This window comes from Abrus precatorius, unplaced genomic scaffold, assembly GCF_003935025.1.
Source record: "Abrus precatorius isolate BTA unplaced genomic scaffold, Abrus_2018 Scaffold11, whole genome shotgun sequence".
Lineage (NCBI taxonomy): Eukaryota > Viridiplantae > Streptophyta > Magnoliopsida > Fabales > Fabaceae > Abrus > Abrus precatorius.
The window spans coordinates 7,730,018-7,757,998 of NW_020874303.1; the positions used below are offsets into that span (position 1 = coordinate 7,730,018).

The following is a 27,981-nucleotide window of genomic DNA, read 5'->3' on the forward strand; positions in this document are numbered from 1 at the left end:
AGTCAGAAGCATGTGACAGCATATATATTTATTATACATAAATCATATCTTAATTTTACTCTAAATTTATAAACATTTAAAATATAAATATTTCCCAATAAATAGAGCATAAAAATGAATTTAGTTAGCAAATTATTTTGGTATTGCTCACCACATTGATACTCTTCTGTGATGGAGGTTTACAATATGGTGATTGAATAACAAGTGTGTGTTCATATAAAACATATGAAGCAACTCAAATTGAGCTATGGAAAAGTTTTTAAACTCAAGTTTAAATATGTAAATATAATTTTAAATTTGTATTAATATATTTGGCAGTTTTATAATGTAGTTGATTTTTCTTTAAATTTGTATTTAAGTCAACATCATGAATACTAACTTTTTTGTTAAATTAACCAATTTATAGTAAATTTTGCTACATACTTGTATTTTAAATAAAAGAAACTCAAACATAAATCATATCGAGTTTGTTCAAATTTAAATTTATAAATTTTCATCCAAATACACACTAAATATAAAAGTGTATATTTAACTTTTATTGAAGAGGCTGAAAGTGTTATTAGACATAAGACATAATAAATGAGATATAAAAATGTTAATTTTAATCATAAAGTATTTATAATTATTAACATAACTTTTTGTATTTTTTTTATTAAAACAATAAAACTATTATGAACAAGTATTTAATATAATTATATTTATTAAAATTTAAATTTGATATCACATATTAAATTAGAATAATTTATTAATAATTGACCTACGTGAACACTTTAAAATTTTTAAATTCATTAATTAAATAAAATATTTTTTAATAAAGAATATTTGATTTAAATAATTTTATAGTCTCTTTTTTTTTAATCTTTATCTATTATTTTAACTTTCACCTTTTTAAAAACTTTTTTAGTCATTGTTTAACATTTTTTTTACAACTTCCTTTATTACTATCAAAGCAACTACTGTATTGCTAACTTGACTTTACTCCATCATTGGAATGGATAGAAACATTAGCTTGCCCAAAGAAAGGAAAAAGAAAAAAAAAATTAACGAGAAAAAACAAAAAGAAAAGACAAGTAATTTCTTTTCTAATTTTTAAGAAGATTGGAAAAAATAGAGAAGCACAGTGAAAAAAATAAAGTTAAAATATTAAATTAAAAAATTTAACAGACTAAATCGTAAATAAAAAAAATAAAAGAATCAAAATTTAAAACTAAAATTAAATTCAAACAAAAAAATAAATAAAATTAAAGAATTAGAGTAGTAATTTTTATTTTCATTTTTAATCTTTGTCTATTTGTTTTTAAGTGTCTTTCATTCTATAATTAGTAAATTTGTCGTTCATATATTACTCAATTAAAATCATCATTTTAAATAAAAAGATTAAATTTCATTACACAATTATTTTAAAAATTTAATACTTTATTAAAAATATACATGAAATATTTTTTAATCAACTTATATAATAATATTTTTAATTAATATACTTATATATATTAATATGTTAAATTATATTTAACATATTATATTTATTTATATATGAGAGTTGATTAATAAATTATAATAAAAAATAAGAATTATTTTCACTAATAAAATTATCACATATATATATTCTCAATCACTGAACGTTAACATCAATTGTGAACGTCAATAAATTTAATATATATATATATATATATATAATTTTCATCTTCGTTTTTCAAGGGCAAGTGTTAAAATTATTTATGAATTTAAAAATAACTTGACGGGTTTTTAAATACATATTACTTGGATATAACAGTCGTAAAATAGAGATGACGAATTCAAAAAATTACAGTAATAACTAAGTGATTACCATCGTTTCAAAATATTTTATTATTTTAATTTAAAATATTATTTTTCGATGAAATTAATAATTTCAATATGTTAAATAAAATTCTTAAATTCAATTGATAATAAATATATAAAAATACAATATATTTTTTTAATGATTAATAAATTTTATGTGATATGAAAATATTATTAAATTAATTTTTAAAACAAAAAATATTTAAATATATTATATAACTATTTTTAAATTAAATAAAATTTAAAAGTAATAAATAAATTTTTATATTAAAAAAGAATAAATTGAAGAGATATAAATTCAAAAATAAATTATATAAATTTAAATTAAGATAAAAAATTCAACGCAGGAGAAGTAGTTTAAACTTATGGAAACAAACAGGTAACTTTAAAATTATATTTATAACTAGTTTAGTAACGTTATGCGTACTTTATTTTAAAATAAATAATATAATTTAATAATTAAATAATAAAATTATAAATATTATATAGGTATTTATATTAAATATAAAAGTTTATAAAAAAATTATTAAATGTTTCACTTTGGAAGACTCTTCTATAATATAGATATTAATTTAATAACTGTAGATGTATATTTTTTTAAGAGAAATTAAAACTATATTTTAAAAGTATACTACAATTTAATACAAAAAAAATTAAAGAATCTAAATTATAGATGTAACTTGTTTTATAAATGCTTTTCCTCTTGTTAGTTAACTTATCCTATACTATATGCATTATTAGATTCAATTTAAACTAATATCATGTAATAAAATATAAATCAAATAAACAAAACATTATTACATGTTTAGTTTATTCTGTTTTAAAAAATGCTTATTTAACTATTTTTTGAACTTTTAAAAAAAGTATTTCCATGGAAGCATTAAAAATTTGTTATTTCGTTAGAATATCAATACTCATTAAAAAAAGATGGGCACTGAGAAATGGTCACCGCGTCCCTTCTGTGTATATCTGCAATGAAGGAGCTAGATTGATTTTTTCTCGTTTGACTAAAAGCAGAAATAAATAATATTATTAATAATAAAAAATAAAAAAACTAATTTCAGCAGAAACAAAAACGGAAATGACGGTGGGTGCAACTGGTGGAGAGAGAGAGAAAGAGACAGAGAAAGGAAGAAAGAACCGTCTTTTTTTTTTTTGCAAAAGAGAGTTCAACAACTTGAAGTACAAGTTGATTCACACTGTGGGGTGAAACTAACGTTAGTGCGTGATACCCAGAGAAGAAAAAACAACTGGGCTTATTTCCTTTTTTTCTCAAACCTCTGGTTTTGGATGCAAAATTTGGTCTTTATTTTGATCTCTTTTTGAACCGTAGCTGCATCTTTTGAACTGAGAGAGCAATGGGTAAGAGAAAGTTTTGTTTTTTATTAGTTTGTTTGCTTCATTGGGTGGCTAGATTCAGTTTCATATTCTGTCTGTTTTTGCTGTGTTTGTGATTCTCTTTGTGGGTTTTTATGTTTTTTTGGTTTGGTTTGGTTTACTTCATTGTGAAGCTCAAATATTGTAGGCAGAACCCTAGATTGATTATCTTGGGTTTAGGAATTGAAATGGAGTTTAAAGGGTTCTGATTGTGTTTCTGGTTGAATCTAGATTTTGACCAAATTTGCTAAATTTATGTTATTTATTTATTTTCATTGGTTTTTCATTTCTTATTTTGGATAGGTAATGGTCTTTTGCTTAAATGCTTCTTGAAACTGTGTTTGAATGTTGGCTAATATACCCTGAATGCAATGGACTTGTTAGTTTTCTTGCTTTTAAGATCATCAAAAGCTCGTGACATTTTGTCGAATGCAACTCTTGAAAACATCTTTACACTGATTGAATGAAGAGCTTACATGTTTCCAATGTGATTGTCATGAATGTAATTAATTTATGAACTTACTCAGACATTCTTAAGATTGTGTGATCTAAGTGATGTATTGTCATTGAAGTCATGCCCCAGAGACATAACAGCCCCTTGTTAGCCATGGAAAGGCATTAGATTTGTCCATTAAATATCATCTTTTTGATGCACCAGATCCATTATTCATCATCAAAGTAGTTAATTGCATAAAATATTGTTAACATTAATTTAGCCTAAAGTGCTGCCATTGCCATTATTTAGGCTTTTATAGTTCTCTTTGTAGCTTAGCATATATTGTTGCCGAGTGTCATATATTTGTTTCCATCCACTGTGACATCTTATTTCATGTTAATTTATTTCTAAAAATTTTACTGATTCTATTGTGTTTACAGCGAAATTCCCTTAGCTTTAGTATGCATTTTGGCAGAAGAGTACAAATTTCTTGAGAGTTTCCAAGATTGCAAATGCTTCATCAAATTTCTATATGGTGACTAAAACTGCCAGCTACTAAAAGTGTAGAACTTCTTTTTGACTCAGATTTTTAATGAATTCATATTTTAAAAAGAAAATGATGGTGTGATGAAACAATCAAGATTTGAAAGGCCAATTCTTTGCAATAACATGGAACCTAGAAATGAAGAATACCACCCTGGGTCACAGCCAGTAATGCAGGACCATCTGGATGGCATGCATACCGGTAGAAGACAACCTGACCTTAATTCATCAGATGTTAAACCTGTACTTAATTACTCCATACAGACTGGTGAGGAATTTGCTCTTGAATTTATGAGAGATAGGGTGAATCTCAGGAAGCCAGTTTTATCAAATGTCAGCGATTCCAATTATACTACAGGTTATATGGAACTGAAAGGCATTTTAGGCATCAGTCATGCAGGATCTGAAAGTGGATCAGATATTTCTATGCTCTCAATGGCTGAGAAATATCCAAAAGAGATTGATAGAATGAATACATCATTACATGGAGACAGAAGCAACTATGGGTCAATTCGATCAATGCCAAGAACTTCATTGCATCAGGACAATAGACAATTTGTGCATGGGTATGGCTCTTTAGGAGGTTATGATAGATCAATGATGATGAAGTTTCTTTGCAGCTTTGGGGGTAGAATATTGCCACGACCTTGTGATGGAAAGCTAAGGTATGTTGGAGGTCAAACCCGTATTCTTCGAATAAGAAAGAACATATCTTGGCTGGAGCTCATGCAGAAAGCATTACTAATTTATAATCAGGTTCATTCAATCAAGTATCAGCTTCCTGGGGAAGATCTTGATGCTTTGGTATCTGTGTCGTCTGATGAGGATTTGCAAAATATGATGGAGGAATGTAAGCATCTAGAAGATAGAGAAAGATCACAAAAGCTTCGCATGTTTTTATTCTCAATGAGTGATTTAGAGGATGCTCAGTTTGGTCTCAGCAGCATGGGCGATGATTCGGAGATCCAGTATGTTGTTGCTGTTAATGGCATGGACTTGGAATCAAGAAAAAACTCAACCATGATTGGTGTCAGCTTTTCAGCAAACAATATAAATGAATTGGACAGGCAAAACATTGACAGCGTAGCTAGCAGAGTTGCTGTTGAATCTATTGCACAAGTCAGTGCTCCCCTGACTAACAATTTTGACTCATCATTTGCTGCTCAGTCTTCTCCACTAGTGGTACCGGTTTCCTTGAATGCTTATGAAACATATCCACTGTTTTATGGCGATCAAATGATGCGCCATGGGGAACCCAGTGATCAATATCTTATTAATCATGGCCACCATCCTTCTCACAAACCTGTTATTGGAGAGACTCCTATCACTATGCCTCCTCATATACTAATTAATCAACAAGGGGTTTTCAATGAAGGCCTTCCACCTCGTGGACTACAAGTACAAAATTCAGAATTTCCAGCAACATTGGCAAACAAGATGGTTGATGGTTCAATTCACCACGGAAGTGACCCTGGGAAAGCTTTATCCTTGGAAACACCATCTCCAGCTCCCACACAACTTTTTAACAGTTACATGAAAAATAATTTTACTGAAGCATCAGTTATAGTTACTGCACCAGAGGGGCATTCATTCCCTCCAACAAAAATGGACCCTCTCCAGAATTATGAAGAGACTTCTTCTACATCTAGCAATGCTTTCGGTCCTGCTTATGTTGAATCCCACTCCAATGCAGTTGATTTGAGTTGTCTTCACCCTCCTCCCCTTCCTAAAAGAGTTTACTGTTCAGAGAGAATTCCAAGGGAGCAAGTAGAGTTGCTGAATCGGTCCTCAAAGTCAGATGATGCACACGGTTCTCAGTTTCATGTTTCGGATTTACTTTCTAATGTCAACCAACCAGATTCAGTTGCAGAATCTGGTGACAAGTTGCATGATGGTCATCCGTCTAATCTAACTGAGGAATTAAATAGTGCAGCAAAGCCCTTGCATGCAGATGGCTATGTCGTTGATAATGGGGCTGTGAAACATCAAATATACAAACAGTTGCCTGATTCAAGCAGTCAGATGAAACCAAAGCTAGCTGAGCATGTGAATCCTGAGTTGAAACAGGTATTATCTGACAATGAAGGAAGTAAAGATGTGTTAAATAAGGATAATATTGTTAGGATGGAAACAGAAATTAATCATAAAGATAACTATAACAAAGCCCTGATTGATGAGACAAAAGACAGTAAATCAGACTTTCCTACTTCGCACCAGGTTTCATCTATTAAGCACCACGATGATCCGGCATCCAATCTTCCAGAGATTGATTGGGGTGATGCCTCTGTGAAGGAGTCTAATGACGATTTTAATGTGCAAGCACTACCTGTTTCTTCAAATGGGAATACAACTACAAAAGATGATTCTGAAGAATTTCCTTCAAATGTTGTTTCTGAAAAAGTACATGGTGACATTCTGATTGATATTAATGATCGATTCCCCCGTGAATTTTTCACTGATATGTTCTCCAAAGCAATACTTGAAGAAGATCCCTCTACTCTACATCCTTTAACCTCAGATGTAGTGGGCTTAAGTATAAACATGGAAAATCATGAACCTAAACATTGGTCGTATTTTCACAAATTGGCTCAAGATGGGATTGATAATATGTCACTTATTGACCAGGATCATGTTGGTTATTCACCTGCAATAGGAAAGGTGGTTGGAGATAATAGGGCTCAACATGTTACACCTTTAACAACTGATGAAGCTTCTCTGAACCATGCAGAGTCCCACCTAAATTTTGTTGAAGAAAATGAAAGAGACTTACTTAAAAGGATTGAAACAGACACCACTGTTCCGAAGTCAAATTATGATCATTCCCAAGTGAATGACACTGAAAGTATGCAATTTGATGCTATGATGGAAAACCTAAGAGCACAAGAGTCAGAATATGAGGTATGATTCTAGTTTTTTTTTTTTTTTTTTTTTCATGGGTTCAAGATTCTGTATAAATATGGTTATCTGCTGACAGAAGTTCTTGTCACTTTAACTTAGGTTGGGAAGATTGAAAAGAGAAATAGCAATCTACCTCCTCTTGATCCTTCTATAGGAGATTTTGATGCAAGCACCTTGCAGGTACGATGCTCATTCTTGTGTGTGCAATATTTCTTCTGTGCTACAACTGCAATTTTTTTATTCTGTAGGGAGGGGAATTAAAGAGGATTTTGGTACTGGTTATATGACTTTCGTAAATGGTTTGTTGTCGTGTGTATAAATGAATGCTAATGAGCTTAGGATTGACCAATTGAGATGAGATATTGTACTGGTCTGGTTCTTAATTGTTTATTTAATTATTGAGGTTTGATTAAGTTGACTTCAAAAGTATAAGTTTGCAGTAGATTCCTTAGCTGGCATTTTACTGGTGAACACGATATGATCATGTTAATCTATTCCTACCCTCGTTTCTCTTAAATCTATCAAGGCTGCAGAGGCTGCTATAATAGCAGTTAGAATTCCGCAATGCTCATTGTGCTACATTGTATCTCTTATATTTTAAAGAATGTCATTCTGAAATTCTTCATTATAGGCTTAACACTCCATTGGCCATGGCCTTTTGTTCTCCCATTGGATCAGTAGCAGTTAATTTCTACTTATTTTAATTGTCTTGAAGTTTCCTTCCCAAAACATGATGTATAAGCATCAAATTTTACTCTTAATACAATAATATGTCTGGGAATACATCATATTTTACAATCTGGTACAAGCTGTCTTGTGTTGAACCAAAAGGGATGATGAAGTCTGGTCACTAGATCAGTCAAATTTCCTTTTGATATGGATTCAAGTATAAAATTGCAATGGAAAAATGACTAAGAATGCCAAGCCAGACATGGGCAATGCATGGAGACTCGGGCATTGCTCTCTGGATTGCAGATGTCTGCTGCTTATGTTACCACATTTTCTAGAGGAATTAGCTGTCATGATTTCTTTATTTTCTGGATGGAAAAATTAGATGATATTATTTATAAATTGGGTGTTCTCTCTCCCTCCCTCTCTTGTGTTTAAAATTAAAACCAATGGGGTGCTTTTTGGGGCAAAAGCTCTACAATTTTAAATTAGGTATGTATCTAGAGTAAATAGTCAAATACTTTGTCTACTATCATTCTCTCTGTTTTCTCTGCAGTTCATACTTCCTAAATTTCTTTTTGGGGCAAGCTTTGTCCTTTGAAATTGCTTCAAAAGAAACCTTACAACAGTTGCTTGGGAACCTACTTTAAATTGTTCTTGTCATCAATGTTATGAGCACAGAAACTGTTCGATATAGTTGAGTTGCGACAGACCTGATTATTAAATTTCAGCAATTTCAACATGTGGTAGCTGCTATACAGCCTGTGTAATCATTAAAATTTTTTGGTAGTGTTTCTTTGACATGATCTCTAGCGTAACATGTAGAATAACAATGCCTTTTTTGGACAATTCAAGCAAGTTCTTAGTTCATTGTATGCATCTTGGACATTTTTTCCTTCTCTCTATTTGACTGTGAAGCTTGTGCTTTCTTTCTTCTTCACAAAAGCTAATGGGCTTCAGACATGTATTCATTGTTTTCATTTCTTTAATCCATTACTTTCATTGTTCTAATGAAATTTGCAGGTCATAATGAATGAAGATCTTGAAGAGCTGAAGGAACTGGGTTCTGGTACTTTTGGTACTGTATATCATGGAAAATGGCGAGGGACAGATGTTGCCATTAAAAGAATAAAGAAAATTTGTTTCACTGGTCGATCATCTGAGCAAGAGAGACTGGTAACTTATAATTTAATTCTTATTTGAATTTTGACAGCATTGAACTATCTTTTTATCATTTAAATTGTGTCCTACCTTTTTTTCACTTTTACTTTTTCCTTCTTAGTACACTTACTTGAGAGTGCTTCAATGATAGTGATATGTGCTTCTTTTCTCGGACTATATAAGTTAATTTTGACGCATGTGAGATGAATGATATTTGCTTCTTTTCTCAGACTATAGAATTCTGGCGGGAAGCTGAAATTCTTTCCAAGCTTCATCATCCAAATGTGGTGGCCTTTTATGGCGTTGTGGAGGATGGTCCAGGAGGAACGATGGCCACTGTTACAGAGTACATGGTGGATGGCTCTCTTAGGCAAGTATTACTTCGCAAAGACAGGTAATGCACTGGTAAAACACTCTTAAATCTCTCTCACTTTTATTATTCAACCATTGGCCTCAGAATTTTGTTTGTTTAGATCAAGGCTTACTACTGCCTTTTATTTGATGAAGTGATAGTCATGCCCTTATAACAATTCCTGTCTCATGAAATGCATGATATATATTTTTCTTTTTTTGTTAGTTTTTATAGTTTTTGTAGCTTCTTAAGTCATGTAAAAATTATCAAGTCATACTGAATGTTTGGTGTTGAATTTAATGTTTTACTGATGGATCTGGCTTTCAATGTAGGTATCTTGATCGTCGCAAGAGACTGATAATTGCAATGGATGCAGCTTTTGGAATGGAATATTTGCACTCAAAAAATATAGTACATTTTGACTTAAAATGTGACAATTTGCTTGTGAACTTGAAAGATCCTATACGACCAATATGCAAGGTATATAGGCTGGGATTTTACTCCAATCCTTGATGAACATGAAATGTTCTGCACCTAATGTAGATGTTGAAAAGACTAAGAAATTTGCTTTTCCAGGTTGGTGATTTTGGCTTGTCAAAAATTAAACGAAATACCTTGGTTTCTGGTGGTGTGCGTGGGACTCTTCCTTGGATGGCACCAGAGCTTCTGAATGGTAGCAGCAACAAGGTCTCAGAAAAGGTAGAATTTTACTTTGTCTGAATGAAATGCTTCTACTATGATCTCATCGTTTTAATTTAACTGTGAAGCTGAGTGAGTTGTATTGATTTCCCTTAAGAATGTTAAAAAAGCCTTCATCTAACCAAGCAAAAGTCTCTTTATCTAGTTATAGTACTAAGGACTTCCTTTGAGCTGCTCACCTTGGAGCAAAATTTATGTGAACTTACTTTTGTTTGAGCATTTTAAACAAAATTTTCCCTTTTTTTTTGTGTGTGTTTTTCAAATATTCTGTTCATAAGAGATAGTTGGAACTTTCACTTCTCAATAAATTTTGGAATGGAATGTCTGCAAATTGAAGCATTTCAGTTTGTCACCTTATAACCTTTATCTCTGTATTTTTTTTCCACCTTGTAGCTTGGATTTATCATTTGCTGAAATTGAATTTTAATTTGTAGGTTGATGTGTTCTCCTTTGGCATAGTATTATGGGAAATTCTAACTGGTGAGGAACCATATGCCAATATGCACTATGGTGCGATCATAGGTACAGTCTGTTTCTTCTTTTCTTTTTCATGCCTGTGGCTCTTGAAACTATATTTTTGTTGCATCCTCAAAATTAGTTTCTACTTTTTATTGAAGTAAAACTCATGATAAAGATCATTTCTAAAATTTTGATTTTTGACTAAGCCTTTGTAGTGTCATGTGATCCATGTAACCAATCGCATGTAGTGGGATCTTTGTTGTCGTTGTTCTCATTATGCAATTTGAGTAAATTTCTAGAGAAGGCTTATAAGAGAAAAAAAAAAGAGTATAAAAAATGAATAAAACTTCTCGTAAGTTATAAACAACTTGTAATTCTTTATTTTTTGAGAAGTTCGCTCATTTTATTTTTTAAAAATTTGAGAAGATAAGTTATTTCTAATTTATGAGAGAAATTTATTCATTTTTATATTGATTTTTTTTTTCTTATAAAGACTTTTCTAAAAGTATATCCACACTGGACCTGTATAAAGTAAGCTTGTTCTGAGCTTTCTTACCAGCTCTTATGAAATTGGTAATCAAAGTTGAGGTTAAAGGTGGGGATGTTTGAGCTTTCAAAGAAGTAGCATATATGAGATTGAAATGTGCTTAATGAATCAAATTAACAGAGAAGATGAAAAGGAGGAAAAATCCTAGGGCATCAAAATAAAGATAATATGTTTGGCAACTATTGTTTTTATACAATAGGCTGTAGGATACACGATCAAATTTAGACAGTATTCAGTGAAATTGTTGGTGCCCACTTGTTCCTTTTCACACTCATGATGTTTGATGGCAATTACTCCCCCAACACACACACACACACACACACACTCCTATACACCTAAGGCTATGTTAGCATTGATGGAAAGAGACGGAATGGAATAAACTGATTCTAGGTTCCATTGTTTGAACTGTTTTAAAATAAGGATGGAATGAATTGGAACCGGATGGAATGCATTCCATTCAATATCCCTCCTTTTCTCTCCCATGAATTTGGGTTTATGGGATGGTACCAGTCTTTCTTTACATTCCATCGTAAAAAATTCAAACAATGAAATGATAACCCTATTCCATTTCACTGCATATCATTTCATTCCATTCGTCATTTCATTAGGTATCCAAACATAGTCTAGGATTTTACTGTTCCCACTTTTTCAAGTTTGCATGTAGTCCACCAGTCATCTATTTATCACATAGGCTATTAATATCTCTCTTGCCATGCAGGTGGGATTGTGAATAACACATTAAGGCCAACAATCCCAAACTACTGTGATCTTGAATGGAGAACACTGATGGAGCAATGTTGGGCACCCAATCCTGCAGCTAGGCCATCCTTCACGGAAATAGCGAGTCGATTGCGTGTAATGTCTGCAGCAGCAGTTAGCCAAACCAAAACACAGGGCAACAAGGCATCTAAATGATTGATATTGATGTTGGTTTTACCCTCCTCATATATACCAACATTGAGATGGATACTTTTTTCTTGATAAAAATTGATACTGTTAATTTAATTCATTGAATAGTACTCCAAAGATGTATTTTATCACCAGGGGCAAATGGTATCTGGTAAACTATTATTTTTTTATCGTTAAATGCTTGCCTGATTGAATTTTTGTTGTACAGAAGTTCAAAATTTGTCATTTCAGTTTCTGTTTGACTCCCTAGAATATTTTGATTTCTTTATTTTCTCAATCTTCCTCCCTATCTTGGATTTAGTAGCAATGGATCGTTTACTACTGCCACATATAAATAGTTCGTACCCCACTATCATTTGTTTCTTGAACAACGAGGAGCTAGGTTCAGAACTTGAACTTTCTTGTTTTTTCCCTTTGTTTTTACCTTCGTTATCTTGTAGCCATGGCTCAATTTTCATGTGTCAATAGCCAATTCACATCTTGGAGTTCAATAATACACAGCTGACTCAAATTGGACAATGATGTTAGCATCATTTGGTTGTATGTATATATATTGCTAGAGTATTAATTCATTTGTTAGAATTTTTTGGTTTGATATTTATGATCTATTTTAATCTAATCAAAACGTGGCAAATTCTAGTGATCCTAAACGAAAGATACATGTAATATTAGGGGTTTGAATTTCAAAGTTACCACTCTAGAGAGTTTTTATCAAACTACTATCTTGGATTCAAAGTTAATCTTATACTTTTGTCTAAGAAAAATTTCAAAGACCCGCAAGGAAAATTATCCATCATTATAAGAAAGAATTCAATATTTTAATAAATTTTGTTTTGAAAACAGAAACTCAACAAACTAAATAAATAAAATAAAGCATATAATATTCAGAATGACAAGAAAATTTGACTAAAGAAATTAAATAAAATAAATCATAAAATATTTGAATAATAAGGAATTTGACTGAACAATCAAATAATGAATGTTTGAACATTTACCTAATATCGTTTATAATAAGTTGACTTCATTAAAATATGAAACGTAGTTGAGAACAAATTTAGAAATTTTATTCTTTTATTAATAATTATACAAGACCATTATAAGTGGAATTTTTCTTTTCATACCACAGGTTTTTATTATATCCTTTTAAAAATTATCCACCTTCGTCAATTTTAACGTTTTTCAACAATTTGTTGGTGTATATATATATATAACCTTACTTTCTCTCTTCGTACAACCGACACGTGGTTAACGATTAACGAACTGTTGCAGTAAGAATAATAAAAAAGGAGGCAAACTTTGGGACATAACTGTTGGAGTTGGTTGCTTCTTCACTCCTTTGACTCTTTGCTGACACAGCAACTTTTTTTTTTATTATTATTATTCCAAAATAGAAACACAGCTTCTCCAATCCACAGATATATAGAGAGAGAAAGAAGAGAGAGAGAGTGTGTGTGTGTGTATGTGCTGTCATTATGAACCAAAAGGATCATTGAAGTTGAAGTAGATTCAGATTGTTTGGAACCCAAAAGAAAAAAAAAAGATAAATCAGAAGATGGGGTAGACAAAGTTGGATTCTTTTTGGTCTTCTTTCCCATATAAATATTTTTTTCCCTTTTCTTTTTCTCCCCAGAGATTAGCCATGGCTCTTCCTCTGAAACCCTCTTGAACCATTTCTATTTGAAGCTCAAAACAACCATCAGCCAGGTATTTAGTTGATTCTGTTTCATGCTTTTCTTGATTCAGCTGTGCTCTTATGATGGATGATGTCTTTTTCTGTCAATTGAATCAAACTTGATTTGTGCACTTATGATCATCTATGCTGTGTTTTGATGGGAAGGGTTGAAGTTAAGGCCCAAATTTGATAATTTTTGGATAACAAAAATCCTGGCAGAATTGAGCAGAAGTGATCTAATATTATATGGGTCATTCTTTTTGTAACCTGAATTGTGTATGCACTTATTCCTTCATTTGATCTTTGCATGTGGTTTGATTTGCTGAAAGAATGAAGGGTAATATTTCTGTCCCCCTATTTTTCTAGTTGGTGTTTGGGTTTTGCTTCACTGTATCCTGCTATGGTTCTATAACTCAACAATATTTTGGTTTATGCCTATTAGATAACAAAGTCTTGAATTTTAAGAACACCTTGGTCCAATTGATAAATCCTTTTCTTATTCTTAAGTAGTTAGTGTAAGTAATGATAAATTGTTAGGGAATGAAGTGGGGTTGAAAGAAATATGTACCAGGTAAAGAACTACTTTATCCAAGGACCAGAGACTACTATTTGATTACTAGCAAAATGAAGACCATGAAGGAACAATCTTAGGTCTACAGTATCTTCAACCTTAAGATTGTTAGAGAGGGAGTTTTGTGATTTGTATTGTTCAAACAAAGTGGCCAAAACTGTATTTTCCTTCTCATTTATGGCGGGTAAATCAAATTGCTAGTGGTATATAGGATATGTAGGTCATTATGATAATTCTAATAGCTGCTCTGTTGGTGATATATTTTCCAATTGATTTTCTTGGGTACAGTTCTTGTGATCTTATATTTTGTATCCATTCCCACAACATAGTTGTTCTATCTTTTGTTACATCTTATGTGCTAAGCAGTTTCTAAATTTCATCATGCACACAGGGTGACATATTCTGAAGGTAGTTTGATATTCAAGATAGTCTTGGGAATTCTGAAGATTCTGGGAGCTTCTTCACATGATGGTGACGTAAACTGAAGCATTAGTAAATCTTCTTTCTGTATCATTGTTATGGGTAAAGAATTCAAAATTTTGAAGTTGATAGGCTCAATATTTCTATGTGATTTTAAGTGTCTTTCCGGTACACATTATAGCATTAATATGCTTTGATTAGACGACCCAGAATGAAGAAACATCCTTATAATCCCATGGAACCTAGAAATGAGGAATTCCATCCTCCATCACAGTCAGTCCTGCAAGACCTTCGTGATGGCATGCATATCAATGCACGACCTCCTGCATTTAATATGTCAGAAAATAAGCCTGTACTTAATTACTCCATACAGACTGGTGAGGAATTTGCTCTTGAGTTCATGAGAGATAGGGTGAATCTCAGGAAGCCTTCCTTTCCAAATGTTGTGGGTGATCCCAATTATTCAACAGGCTATATGGAATTGAAAGGCATTTTAGGCCACACAGGATCTGAGAGTGGATCAGATATCTCTGTGCTTGCAAAGGTTGAAAAAGGTCCCAAAGAGTTTGACAGAAGGAACTCTTCTTTACCCCAGGACAGAAGTAATTATGGTTCAGCTCGATCAATTCCTAGAACATCATCTAATCAAGACAAGAACCGAGTCCTTCATGGTACTGCCTCTTCTGGATCATCTGAAAGCTCATCAATGAAGATGAAGGTTCTATGCAGCTTTGGTGGTAGAATATTGCCACGGCCTAGTGATGGAAAGCTTAGATATGCTGGGGGAGAAACGCGTATTATTAGTATAAGAAGGAATATACGTTTTCAGGAGCTTATGCAGAAAACATCATCAATCTATAATGAAGCTCATGTGATAAAGTATCAGCTCCCTGGAGAAGATCTTGATGCCTTAGTTTCAGTATCTTCTGATGAGGATCTGCGAAATATGATGGAGGAATGTCATGATCTACAAAGTGGAAGAGGATCACTAAAGCTTAGGATATTTCTGTTCTCTATGAATGATTTGGATGATACTCAGTTTGGTCTAGGTAGCATTGATGGTGATTCTGAAATCGAGTATGTAGTTGCAGTTAACGGCATGGACATGGGATCCAGAAACAACTCAATACTTCATGGTGCAAGCAGCTCTACAAATAACATGCATGAAATGGATGGACAAAATATTGAGAGGGAGACCAACAGAGTTCTGGTAGACTCATTTGGTGTCAGCGGTTCTTCCTTGACTGGCAATGTTAAATCATCATTGACAATTCAGTCTTCACAACCAATGCTATCAACCTCCTCTAATGCTTATGAAACCTATCCATCATTGTTTTATGATGACCAGATCATTCACCATGGGGAAACTAGTCAATATCCACTTCAGCATGGTCTTGATCCTTCTAATAACTCTGCTCGAAATCTTGGAGAGATTCCAGTTTCTGTTCCGACCCATGGTCTTGTTAACCAAGGAACCATGAATAATGGGCAAGCATCTAGTGAGTTTCAGGTACAAATTTCAGATATGCCAGTGACCATGGTTAAAAGAAAGGGTGATAATTTCGTTCATACAGGAAATGACCCAGGAAAGGTTTTCCCCTTAGAAGCACCATATCCTATTCCTTTGCAGCCATTTGAGGGCAATTTGCAAGGTAATTTATCAGAGGCATCGTCAACAGCTGCTATACTAGAAGGGAATCAGCCTGCACTGCCATCAAAGAACAAGGTTAAGCACCAGCCTTTTGAAGAAGCCACTTCATTGGTTAGTCCTATGAATCCCACACAGACTCCTAAATCTGGTGAAGATAACTTCTATCCACCATCCACTGATGCATCCAGCCACGTTCATGTTGATTCTGAGTCCAGTGTGATTGATTTCAGTTGCCTTGAACCACCTCCACTTCCCAACAGAGTTTATTTTTCAGAGAGAATTCCTAGGGAGCAGGCAGATTTGCTGAACCGATCTACAAAGTCAGATGATGCTCATGGTTCTCACTTACTCATGTCAGATTTACTTTCTGACTTAAACCAGAAGAATTCAGTTACAGAATCCAGTGACATATTGCACAATGGGAATCTGTCAAATCTGAACACTGTGTCCAGCTCAGCAGCAATGCCCTTGCATGCAGATGGCCATTCAATTGATGAAGAATTTTCCCAGCTACAGAAGTACAGACAGTTGCCTGATGCAACAAGTCAGATGAAGCGGGTATTGACAGATAATAAAGTTTCTAGAAATGAGGATCAGGTCCTTAGTTCTGAAAGTGAAGCCAATCGCTCCAAAAGCAACCATAATATTATCCTAGTTGATGAAACCAAAGAACATCTTGCACCTCATCAGGTTCCTCCTGTTGAGCTCAATCAGAATCTAGCATCTAAACTTCCAGACCTCAATTTGGGTGAGGTATCAACCAGAGAATCCAATAACGATACTCAGGTACAAGCTCAGCCTTTTCCTTTAGTTGGAAACATGGGCCAAGATGTTTCTCAAGACTTTCCCCCGGATGTTAAATCCAGACCTGCTCAGGGTGACATTCTGATTGATATTGAGGACAGGTTTCCCCGTGATTTCCTTTATGATATGTTCTCCAAAGCTGCACTTTCTGAAGATTCATCAAATAGTGGTCCCTTACCAACAGATAGAGCAGGTTTGAGCTTAAACATGGACAATCATGAGCCTAAACGTTGGTCATATTTTCAGAAGTTCCATGAGGGGTTTGATAATGTTTCTCTAATTGATCAGGATAATCTTGGTTTTTCATCTGCTGTAAGAAAAGTACAAGTGGGGGATAGTAAATCTCAGCAATCTGCTCCTCTACCAGCAGACAGTGTTTTGGCAGGACCAAAGGAATCCCAACTAAATTTTGGTGAAGAAAATCAGAAAAATGTACCTGTAACAACTAAATCAGAAGCCACTGTTATTCTCCAACAACATGATCATTCCCAAGTAAAGGGCAATGACAGTAAGAATAACGATGCCACAATGGAAAACATAAGACCACAGGAGCCTGAATATCAGGTATGTTTTTAGAGGTTCTTTATTTAAATAACCTGCACATTTTTATTTTATTTTTTGCTGACAAATCCTGTATCGGATTGAATTTAGGATGGAAAGAATGAAACAAGGAATGTGGGTGTAGCCAGGGAATTTGACATCAGTACTCTGCAGGTATCATGCTTGGATGTATTGTAGTTCTTCTGTGCTGATGTGTATTATACCTGCCTTTTCAACAAAAACTTCCACTGTAGAAATTATGAGTTCAATTTTCTGTCTTGTCAAATGGATTATTGTCTAATATTTGATCTGAAATTTATTTATAATTTTATCGTGTGTGAAATTGATAGGTGAAAATATGTTTTGGTAGGATAATTTTTTACCCTTGCTTAACCACTCTTATTCTATGTCTGAATTTATTCTTTAAGAGTACAATGGCACTTTTAGGTGACCAGACAAATAACATCGATGTAGAGTGACCCATTAATCCGAAACCATTACATAAATTGTTTTTCCAACATGTGCTAAGAAGCATGACTATGCCATATCCTGTATAAATTTGTTGTTATGACAATGACTTAAAGAACATATGTACTAGATAAAATGGCTTGGTGCTAAATGGTCTTTTTTTCTCTGTCATGAGATTATAGAATTTAAGTTCATAAGATTTACTAAAATTTAATTTAATACATATATTTATAATGCACATGGCAGTTCATAAAGAATGAAGATCTTGAAGAGCTGAAAGAACTTGGTTCTGGTACCTTTGGGACGGTGTACCATGGAAAATGGAGGGGATCAGATGTTGCAATAAAAAGAATAAAGAAAAGCTGCTTTGCAGGTCGATCGTCTGAGCAAGAGAGACTGGTAACTTTCATGTGCATCACATGCAATGATTTGTGGTCCTTTTGCCTTTTTCTCATGATTTAGTCACATATTTTTTCCTGCTTCTCTTTTATTAGAGGGGCTTATATTGATAGTATTCATTTCCACTCTCAGACCATAGAGTTCTGGCGGGAAGCTGACATACTTTCCAAGCTTCACCATCCAAATGTGGTGGCATTTTATGGTGTAGTTAAAGATGGACCAGGAGCAACTTTAGCCACTGTTACAGAGTACATGGTGGATGGTTCTCTTAGGCAGGTTTTACTTCGTAAGGATAGGTAATACATCCATCCTCCTAGGGAATGTGTCCTCTGATGTTAACCTCCATGACTTTGAAATTGTAAAATTCTTGTGTCTATCTTTATAAACATTAAATGGGTGATGCATTATCAAAATTGGTGAATATTTATAGAGTGATAGACACAATTTTCAAACAAGGTCATGTGAAATTTTAACATAAGATGATCTGTTGTCATTGTCTTAATATATTGCATTTCTATTAAATGGTTTATCATACAAAGAAAGCCGTCACATCTTGCTACATGTTAATTGTTATAAACCTTAGATATTATAAACTATTTTGACGTCAAGAAAAATAGTGGAGACTTTTGTGTGATTCTATCTTGGTTCCAGGTATCTTGATCGCCGCAAGAGGCTGATAATTGCCACGGATGCAGCTTTTGGAATGGAATATTTACACTCAAAAAATATTGTGCATTTTGACTTGAAATGCGATAATTTGCTTGTGAACTTAAAGGATTCTATACGGCCAATATGCAAGGTATCTATTCAAGTTGCAAATTTCCATTCTATTATAATTGTGTCTTCAAGGTTGACAAAGCTAAGAAACATGCTTTTCACCAGGTTGGCGATTTTGGTCTATCAAAAATTAAGCGAAATACCCTGGTGTCTGGTGGTGTGCGTGGAACTCTACCTTGGATGGCACCAGAGCTGCTAAATGGTAGCAGCAATAAGGTTTCAGAAAAGGTAAAATTTCATGTCATCGGTGGAAATTTATAATCATTGTTAGTTACAACGAATTCAAAAATAGCCAACAAGTTGAGTCATGTTTACCTTCTATTGGATATTGAAATTGTCAGCAACAAGATTTCAGTTCAATTGGCACCTGCCTAGATCTTGAACTTGACTTTCTTTCAGTTCCAAATTTCCAATCTCTCTCACCGATTCACCATTGGGAAAAAGAAAAGATTATTTTGTGCTATTTAATGGATTATTGTCTTTTACTGTCTCTACTTATCTCTATTGTTTGAAAAGCATTGATTACTAACGGTATTATGTAAAATATTTAGGTTGATGTGTTCTCTTTTGGCATTGTACTATGGGAGATTCTTACTGGTGAAGAGCCATATGCTAATATGCACTATGGTGCAATCATAGGTGCGGTCCAATTCTCTTCTCTTTAGAACCTTGTTTGCAGTTTCTTGGACTCCAGTAGTCTATCACCTTTCTGAGGCACTAGTTTGCTTTGCATCAATAGTACTTCCATTGCATTGATATAACTTCTATTAAAATCTCTCAATAATCAGAGTACAGTATCTGAATCTACCTATTAAAAAACAGATCAAATGGGTAAAATCTGAAGGCCTGACTGGATAATAGCCACTCACATAGTCAAATTAAAAGGGCCCACATAGCTAAACCAAAATAAAGAATAGAACATGTGTATTGAAATTCAAGCTACCTACATACAGAAACAACCCTTACACAACCTGAAGAAAAACAATGTTTTTTCTTGCAACCTCAAACATGTTATCTTGCAAATTATAATTTCAACGTTTGATTATTTTTCACCCCTTCTTCCTAGATATGTAAGTTTTCTTAGACATCTGTTGCTTCTACAAGTTTCCAATGACATTTCACATCTGTTTATGATAAAATTGCAGAAAATGAATGCGTTTTTCATTTATGTATAAATTTAACAATGATCAAATTTTTCTTTTAAGGTCTAAAGTTGTACATAAAATTATGTTTCCCTCTCATGCATGCATCTGACATCTATGAATTCTTTCCCTGTAATAATTTGTATAACTTCTCTGTAGTTAACATGATCTATTTATCACACTTATTCCATATTGGCTCTTCACAGTCACATTTTGCTCATGCACACAAATGATTAAAGAAATGATTCAGTCCTCCCCTCATCCCCACTCAAAAGAAAATTTCCTCACTTCCTTGTCGCACACTACATGCAGGAGGTATTGTGAATAACACATTAAGACCTACAATTCCTAGTTATTGTGATCTAGAATGGAAAACACTAATGGAACAGTGTTGGGCACCTAATCCTTCAGTAAGGCCATCCTTCACTGAAATTGCTCGTCGTTTGCGTGTGATGTCTGCAGCCGCCAGTCAGACCAAAGGACAAGGCCACAAGGCATCTAAATGAAAATAAAAAGATTTGATATATGGTTCATTCAATTATGCTCCAAAAAATCTGTGTTACTGTTATATAAGGGCCAACAATAGTTGTATGTATTGTATTTTTCTGGTCACTCCACCTGCTCTTTCTGTTGCTGATTGTATATATGCCAATGTGTGTGAATTCAGGTAAATGGAATTGTGCAATGGACTTGCATTATAATGCTATTTCCATAGTGAATTTTGTTCCACTTTTTACTTTCTCAGGATAAGTAGTTTAGATATTATTACAGAATACATCTCTAAAGATGCTGAAGAGTGAAGAAAACAACTTAAAGAAGCTTTCATCATCCATTTCAACACACATGGCTACATGGATGGTGACCTAAGCCTAGTGTCATGGAGTGGTGCACATGCTCCAGCATGACACTTCTCAGCTGGTCATTAGAATTGCATTTTATTTCATCAGCATTCTTTGTGCTTGTAATCTATATATCTATCTATATTATTACTGCTTTTTTAATATTTACCCAAAGACGTATAATAAGCTTCTACGTACAATAAATTTTTGTTGAAAATCAGGAAATATTAAAAATTTTATGTATTTGTAACTTTAAATGCTATAATTTTTAATAAAATTTTGTATTTATTCTTTTTATTGTGTATTTTGAACACATTAGAAAAACTTATATTGCTAAAAATCTTTCACCTGTGGTGTCACATGGCATTTTCACTTATTTTTCAAGTTTAAAATCTTCCACTATGAGAGTCATGCGACATTTTTCTTATTTTTAAATTTTTAAAATTATTTTAATTTTTTATTTGATTTTTATTAACTTTTCATTTATTTCATTTTTATGTTTATTAATCTTTTGTATAACCTTCTAGTTTTTCTCATTTATTAGATATTTGATATTTTTTTAATAATCAAATTGGTATCAAGTAATGCTTTAGGTGCTAAAACAATAATTTAATTTTTTAATTAAATATTTACTTAATATAAAAAATATTTAATATTATTAATAGTGCAATATAAATTATTAATAATATAAAATAATCTATATATATTATTAAAGATCTTTAACTAGGATTGACACATAATATTTTCTCTTATTTTTTTAATATCTTTTTAATTTTTTTTCATTCATTGCATCTACGTGTGTGTGTGTATATATATATATATATATATACGTTTTATACTTCCAACTTTTGACGGCTCAGACACTATACAAGCATGTGTTTAACAAATATTTAAAGAAGTTTCGAAAAGTAAGTCTAAAAATTAAAATATAGATTGATAATATTTCAAAGGAAAAGTGAAGTCTAACACATGACAAGTATGAGTATAGAAATAGGCATATGACTTTAAAAGTTGGTAACAAATTTTTAAAAGGTGCATGAAATTTAATAATAACTTTGGCAAAGATTATTTATAGTTGATTGGTTAAACACTTGTCTAACGAGGTGCAAATTTATTATGCAAAGTTAATTATGTTTGTTATTGGAAAAAATAAGAGGAGACATAACTAGCGTCATTATATTTATGGAAAAAATTATGTATTATTATTTATTGATCAGATAAAAATTAATGAGGATTAATAATCGGAAATGAGATTGATGACGATGAAGAAATAATACACATCCAAAAATAATTTGTAAGCATAAATCTACTTATAAGCCCTGTTAATTCTCATGCTCTCGTTTTTTTCTCACTTAATGCGTTTACAATATTCTATATTAATAATTTATATGAAATAATAAAACTAATTCTATTATGATATAAAATGACATTATTCGGCTATATATAGTGACATAATGATTAATTATATATTAACACACACTCTCCTTTATATATCAATAATTATATTTTTAAACACTTTCTCTTCCATTTATTTTTTTTATTTTTTTCCTTTCTATTTTAACGTATTATGTTTTTTTATTTTATCTTCCTTTTTCATGCCTATTTTACACTCCAAAATGGGTTAGTGAAATTTTTGTTTCCTTTATAAAATAAATAAAGTAAAAAACAGTAAAAGTGCAATTATTTAACTTAAAAATATCATTAATTTCTCTGATAGAGCACTATCTTGCCCCTCTCATTGGTCTCGCGTGTTTGTCAATTGTCACAAGTCTATTCTCTCTTTGGTCGGTCAAAACATACACAATTGGCCCATAAATTGACTTTGGGCATTATTCATAATAATTTGTGTCTTCCTCAGTTTGACTAACCATCCACTTATAAAATAGTTGCAAACCACTTTAATCATAAACTTTCCTTAGTTGAGAACAACATGAGAAGATGCTCAAGTACCTTGTTCTTCTTTTAATTAGGAATTCATTATTATAATTTAAATTTCTGTTTTAAAATTTTAACTCATACCAAATATTAAGATGGTCAACTTTTAATTGTTATGTAGTGTTTAAGTTATATATCATCATATATTTAGCAATTAATTAACAGTTTTTATTGTTAAAAAAATGTAATTATAGTAATGCCATACTTTCTCATTTACTTATGATATAAAATATTAAGAAATGGACATCAGCTACTATATAAATCAAGAAAAAAAGTTGCATGTACATGAAAAATCCATTTACTTCAGCATAAAACAAATACTAATCTGTTTTATTTTTAATAAACACTCATTAACTCCTTTAAGCAAACCGAGAATGATTGTCTTTTTACATTTAGGATGCACTACAATAATATCAGTTCAAATAGGAAATGAAATAAAACCTAGAATTTCTTGGAAAACAAAACTAAATTAACTTAACGTGTAATTAAACAACAGTAAAATCATAAACTTCGAAGATAATTATGGTACTCAAGAAAAGTGTCAAATTTAGAATTTTTTTTAGGCTTTTGACGTTTTGTCTTCTATTAAAATAGACAACAAATAGCTAATTAAATAAGTGATGATGTGATGAACAGGTAGACCTACAAAACCTGAAGTTACAAAGGAATATAGTTATCAAAAGTTGAAAGATAAGACATTTCAATATATATGTCATTGTTGGTTTTCTATTTGATTAAAAAGGCTAGGATGAAGAATGCTTGTCATATCACATGGCATTTTCTAATTCGGAGATCAAAATGGACACATTAATAATGTTTTACAATCATAAAACCAAAATATATACACACACCACTTTCATTAAAATAATATATTGATAGTATAGTACAACTTTATATAGCTTTTTTTAATTGTAACCTTAACAATTTTATTTTTCTTAATGAGCTTGGTTTCATAAAGGGTTGAAGGATTAGTAATTACTAATAATTAATTACCCTACAAATCAATAACTTGCATATGCAGCTAGCCTTATTATGATCACTTGTGACCTTAGCTATTATCATGAATTTGAGCTGAAAAAAATAAGGAAAAAATTTATGTAAATTGAGAAATTATTATTATACTTTTTATTTAATTTACAGTGTCTATCTTAATAGAAACTGTGGATGATTTAACTTTAATTATTAATTTTAATGACAAACTTAATTTAAAAAAGTATTGCTCAAAAATGAAAAATTTTGTTTTATGTAATATATGTTTAATTTTTATACATATATATATATATATATATAACTATTTTTATTTTATTTTCATTTAGTATTTAATTGAACTACGAGAAAAAGGAGAAAAAGATGCGAAGGGAAAAATGAAGGTTTATTCCCTCGCGCTGACAACAATTCCATCCACGTGGCCCTATGAAAATCCCATAAAACTTTAGAATTATTTCGAAAACACCCCTGAAGCGCGCATGCGCTGTCATGACCACGATAAGTCGCATTCGTTTACACAAACGCTGTGACAGCCACTACTTTTACGCCACGTGGACAATGAAAACATCCCTTCAAATGTCAGAACTTTCGTGGATCCCCACGTGTCAAGCGAAGATAGATGCACCCGAAATGCTCTCTCTCCTCTCTTTCTCTCTCTAGAAACCACCACCACTCTTCAACTTCACTGTCCCTCCCTTTTATAAATTAAAACCCCCCCCTCTCTCTCTCTCTCTCTCTCTCTACCCTGTTTTTCTCCCTCCTAGGGTTTCCTCCGCCATTGACCCCACCTCCGACACCAAGTCAAGCTGATATTTCCATGGGTAAATTTCTCCGACGATTCCTTTGTTGTTTGATTCCCGTAAAATGTTTTGAAAATGGAAGTGGTTCTTTTCTCATTTTATGCTTTTTTTTGTTTCATTTGTCAATTTTGCCACTTCAGGATTTCACCTGCATATTTTGATCATCTAGGTTTTCGTGGATCCTTAGTGCACCTTGTGATGAAATCTCGTGTTTTTTGGGGGCAGAGTTAAACAGTGTTGTAACTGTGGTCATCTGTCTTGGAAAAGTTTTCAGATTTCTGAGAGATTGTAGTGTTTTTAGTTAAATTACAAGAACTGCATGGTGATAGTTTTATTGGGAATGGTCATAGTTACTTTCTGAGCATGCATGGAATTTTTGGTAAGTTAGGAATTAATGTCATGTGGGAGAGGAAGTAAGTGCAGAGATTTCTTTTATATCAGTTTTGGACTGGTTACTAGCAATTTGTTTTGAGAACTGGTGAGAAAATGAGAAGAATGTCTAAGATGCTTTGTTTTCTACATTTATTTGTCTTAAAATTCTTAATCTTGGGGAGAGGTAACGAAGATAATGTATTAGGAATTTTGATTTTCTGCAACAGAGCAGGCTTTTTCATCCTGCTTTTGGTCTCATTTTCGGTTTGGTGAATTGAGGTGAAAAGTAAAATATCCTAAGGGTATTTTCTGACCCTGCATGCATAGTGATTTGTGATCTCTTACACTTAATGGTGTTGTCTCAGTTCTCGCTCCTTGACATAAAAAATGTGCAACGCTGTGAACTGAAAACACAACTTGTTGAATTGAATTTTTGAGTTTTTCAGCTCCTGTTCCTGAATTTTTCGGACTTGAATTCTTTTAAATGCTATTGGAAATTTTCCTCCCCCTCCCCTTTTAGCTCTGTAATTGCTGCAGCAATGTTGGCTTTTTTAAAGACAACATTTAGTGTAAGTATTGTGTCACTACTAACCAGTATGCTTTCTAAGGTCGGATCCCTTCATGCTAATTAGGAATGGAAATGCAGATACATTTAGTTATGATTGAATTGTTTACAAACATAATGGTGGAGGTAAACATGTCCATTATGACAGACCTTCTTAAATTTAATTTGAGATGTACAGTTTTTCCTTTCCATAATCTGAGTCTATACATAACAAGTTCAATTAGATATGCTGATCTCCATATTTTTAAACTTGTTCCGACTACAAACCAGTGATTAAAAGTTTTGGCTTTTATTAACCACTGGTAATCAATGATTTAGATACCAACTTTGTACTAGGACTTCTGTTTTCACATACTGATATGGCTTTGCATATGAAAATACAAACCAGTTGGAGTGGCTGTGGGTAAGGTGTTGGAAAAGTGGTATAAGTAGGTTAAAGGTAGGAAAATATTGAATCCAAAACATGCTAGATGACAATTTTTCCTTTAGTATGCAAATCCATTGTTTTAATCACATTTTTGGCCTCTGCAGAATTCAAGTATACTTGAAGTTTGAATATCATATGATATAAGGTTTTCTGTCTTGTTTTTATTATAGAACAGTAAGCAGAGGATAGTTAGAAGATAAATTTTAAAGCAGTAAGTGGTCATGGATAAATCAGAGCAGAGTCAGCAGCAACAACAACAGCATGTCATGGGAGTGGCACCAGGAGCTAGCCAAATGGCTTATTCTTCTCACTACCAGACTGCTTCGATGATGGCTTCTGGTGCGCCTGCTGTAGCTGTTCCTTCCCCAACACAACCTCCAGCTGCCTTCTCTAGTTCTGCTCACCAACTTGCATACCAGCAAGCGCAGCATTTCCACCATCAGCAGCAGCAACACCAACAACAGCAGCTTCAAGTGTTCTGGTCAAATCAAATGCAAGAAATTGAGCAAACAATAGACTTTAAAAACCATAGTCTTCCACTTGCTCGGATAAAGAAAATAATGAAAGCTGATGAAGATGTCCGGATGATTTCAGCAGAAGCTCCAGTCATATTTGCAAAAGCTTGTGAAATGTTCATATTAGAGTTGACATTGCGATCCTGGATCCACACAGAAGAGAACAAGAGGAGAACACTACAAAAGAATGATATAGCAGCTGCTATTTCAAGAAATGATGTTTTTGATTTCTTGGTTGATATTATTCCAAGAGATGAGTTGAAAGAGGAAGGACTTGGAATAACTAAAGCGACTATTCCAATAGTGGGTTCTCCAGCTGATATGCCATATTATTATGTCCCTCCACAGCATCCTGTTGGACCTCCTGGAATGATCATGGGGAAACCAATTGATCAAGCAGCGCTGTATTCTACACAGCAGCCTCGACCTCCCATGGCTTTCATGCCATGGCCCCCTACCCAACCCCAGCAGGAGCAGCCATCCCAACAACAACAAACAGACTCTTGATGACTATGTGCCATTCAATTAGGTCGGGAAGTAGAGTGCATCTTTTGATTATTACAAGTTAACTCAATGCCTTTCAGACAGCTATAGTTTAGTGTTATGCATTGAAAAATGCCAAAGATTGCCCAAGGTTTCTTGCACTCATTTGTGATGTATGAGCTTTTATACTGAATTACTCGTGGTTGTGTTTACTTTTCAGGTACTGGTGTGGTAATTAAATTAGGTTGCAGTTGTCCATAACTAGTGAGCGTAGCTGCTTAGGAAGTTTGAAATGATGGAATAGTTTGTATTGTTATTGTGGAAGGCAGATTCAGTTCTGTATTCCATCCATTCCAATGGCCGATTTTAAATTTTAATGTTCATCTGCCAGTGCCTACTAGTTGATGTTTATTCCTTGTCTCTCTAGTTTTGTGATGTGAGGGTGCCACAATTTTATTTTAACAAAAAATATATTTCTAAAATATAAAATAAGATTTGAATGGTCAATAATTTGTCTAATATGCAAACTTCCCAATCAACTAATTATATAAATTTACTAATAAAATTTTGCTTTAAAGGCTCTAGCTCTGTGTTTATTTTACCGCTTTCATTAAAAGTATTGAACTTTTTATCCACCGTTCTTCTTTAAAAAAAATTAAACATTTTTTCTAATAAAAAATATTTTTTTTCTTAACATTTAATAACTCCACTTCTAATATGAAAATTAAAATTTTGAACAAATT

At 32.7% G+C, this 27,981-nt stretch overlaps 3 protein-coding genes across 9 annotated transcripts; all 3 read left to right on the forward strand.

Moving 5' to 3' along the window:
- The first annotated feature begins 2,897 nt into the window (after positions 1–2,897).
- LOC113854107 lies at positions 2,898–12,769 on the forward strand. Its single transcript, XM_027484964.1, has 9 exons — positions 2,898–3,183; positions 4,075–7,075; positions 7,175–7,255; positions 8,768–8,920; positions 9,136–9,299; positions 9,590–9,737; positions 9,834–9,956; positions 10,391–10,478; positions 11,681–12,769. Exons 2-9 carry the CDS (start codon positions 4,262–4,264, stop codon positions 11,875–11,877), a joined length of 3,768 nt encoding a protein of 1,255 aa, XP_027340765.1. The 5' UTR covers positions 2,898–3,183; positions 4,075–4,261; the 3' UTR covers positions 11,878–12,769.
- A 497-nt stretch (positions 12,770–13,266) lies between these two features.
- LOC113854108 (probable serine/threonine-protein kinase DDB_G0282963) lies at positions 13,267–21,448 on the forward strand. Of its 2 annotated transcripts, none has more exons than XM_027484965.1 (9): positions 13,267–13,575; positions 14,506–17,553; positions 17,641–17,703; positions 18,244–18,396; positions 18,529–18,692; positions 19,048–19,195; positions 19,279–19,401; positions 19,725–19,812; positions 20,628–21,448. In XM_027484965.1, exons 2-9 carry the CDS (start codon positions 14,746–14,748, stop codon positions 20,819–20,821), a joined length of 3,741 nt encoding a protein of 1,246 aa, XP_027340766.1. In that variant the 5' UTR covers positions 13,267–13,575; positions 14,506–14,745; the 3' UTR covers positions 20,822–21,448. The 2 variants fall into 2 exon arrangements, with proteins under 2 accessions (XP_027340766.1, XP_027340767.1); XM_027484966.1 differs by having other exon boundaries at positions 19,725–19,817; positions 20,628–21,016.
- A 3,306-nt stretch (positions 21,449–24,754) lies between these two features.
- On the forward strand, positions 24,755–27,683 carry LOC113854225 (nuclear transcription factor Y subunit C-2). 6 transcript variants are annotated; one of them, XM_027485119.1, is made up of 2 exons: positions 24,755–24,897; positions 26,411–27,682. In XM_027485119.1, exon 2 carries the CDS (start codon positions 26,462–26,464, stop codon positions 27,260–27,262), a length of 801 nt encoding a protein of 266 aa, XP_027340920.1. In that variant the 5' UTR covers positions 24,755–24,897; positions 26,411–26,461; the 3' UTR covers positions 27,263–27,682. The 6 variants fall into 6 exon arrangements, with proteins under 6 accessions (XP_027340920.1, XP_027340921.1, XP_027340924.1 ...); XM_027485120.1 differs by having other exon boundaries at positions 24,764–24,897; positions 26,416–27,682; XM_027485123.1 differs by lacking the exon at positions 24,755–24,897 and adding an exon at positions 25,093–25,110.
- Positions 27,684–27,981: the final 298 nt, after the last annotated feature.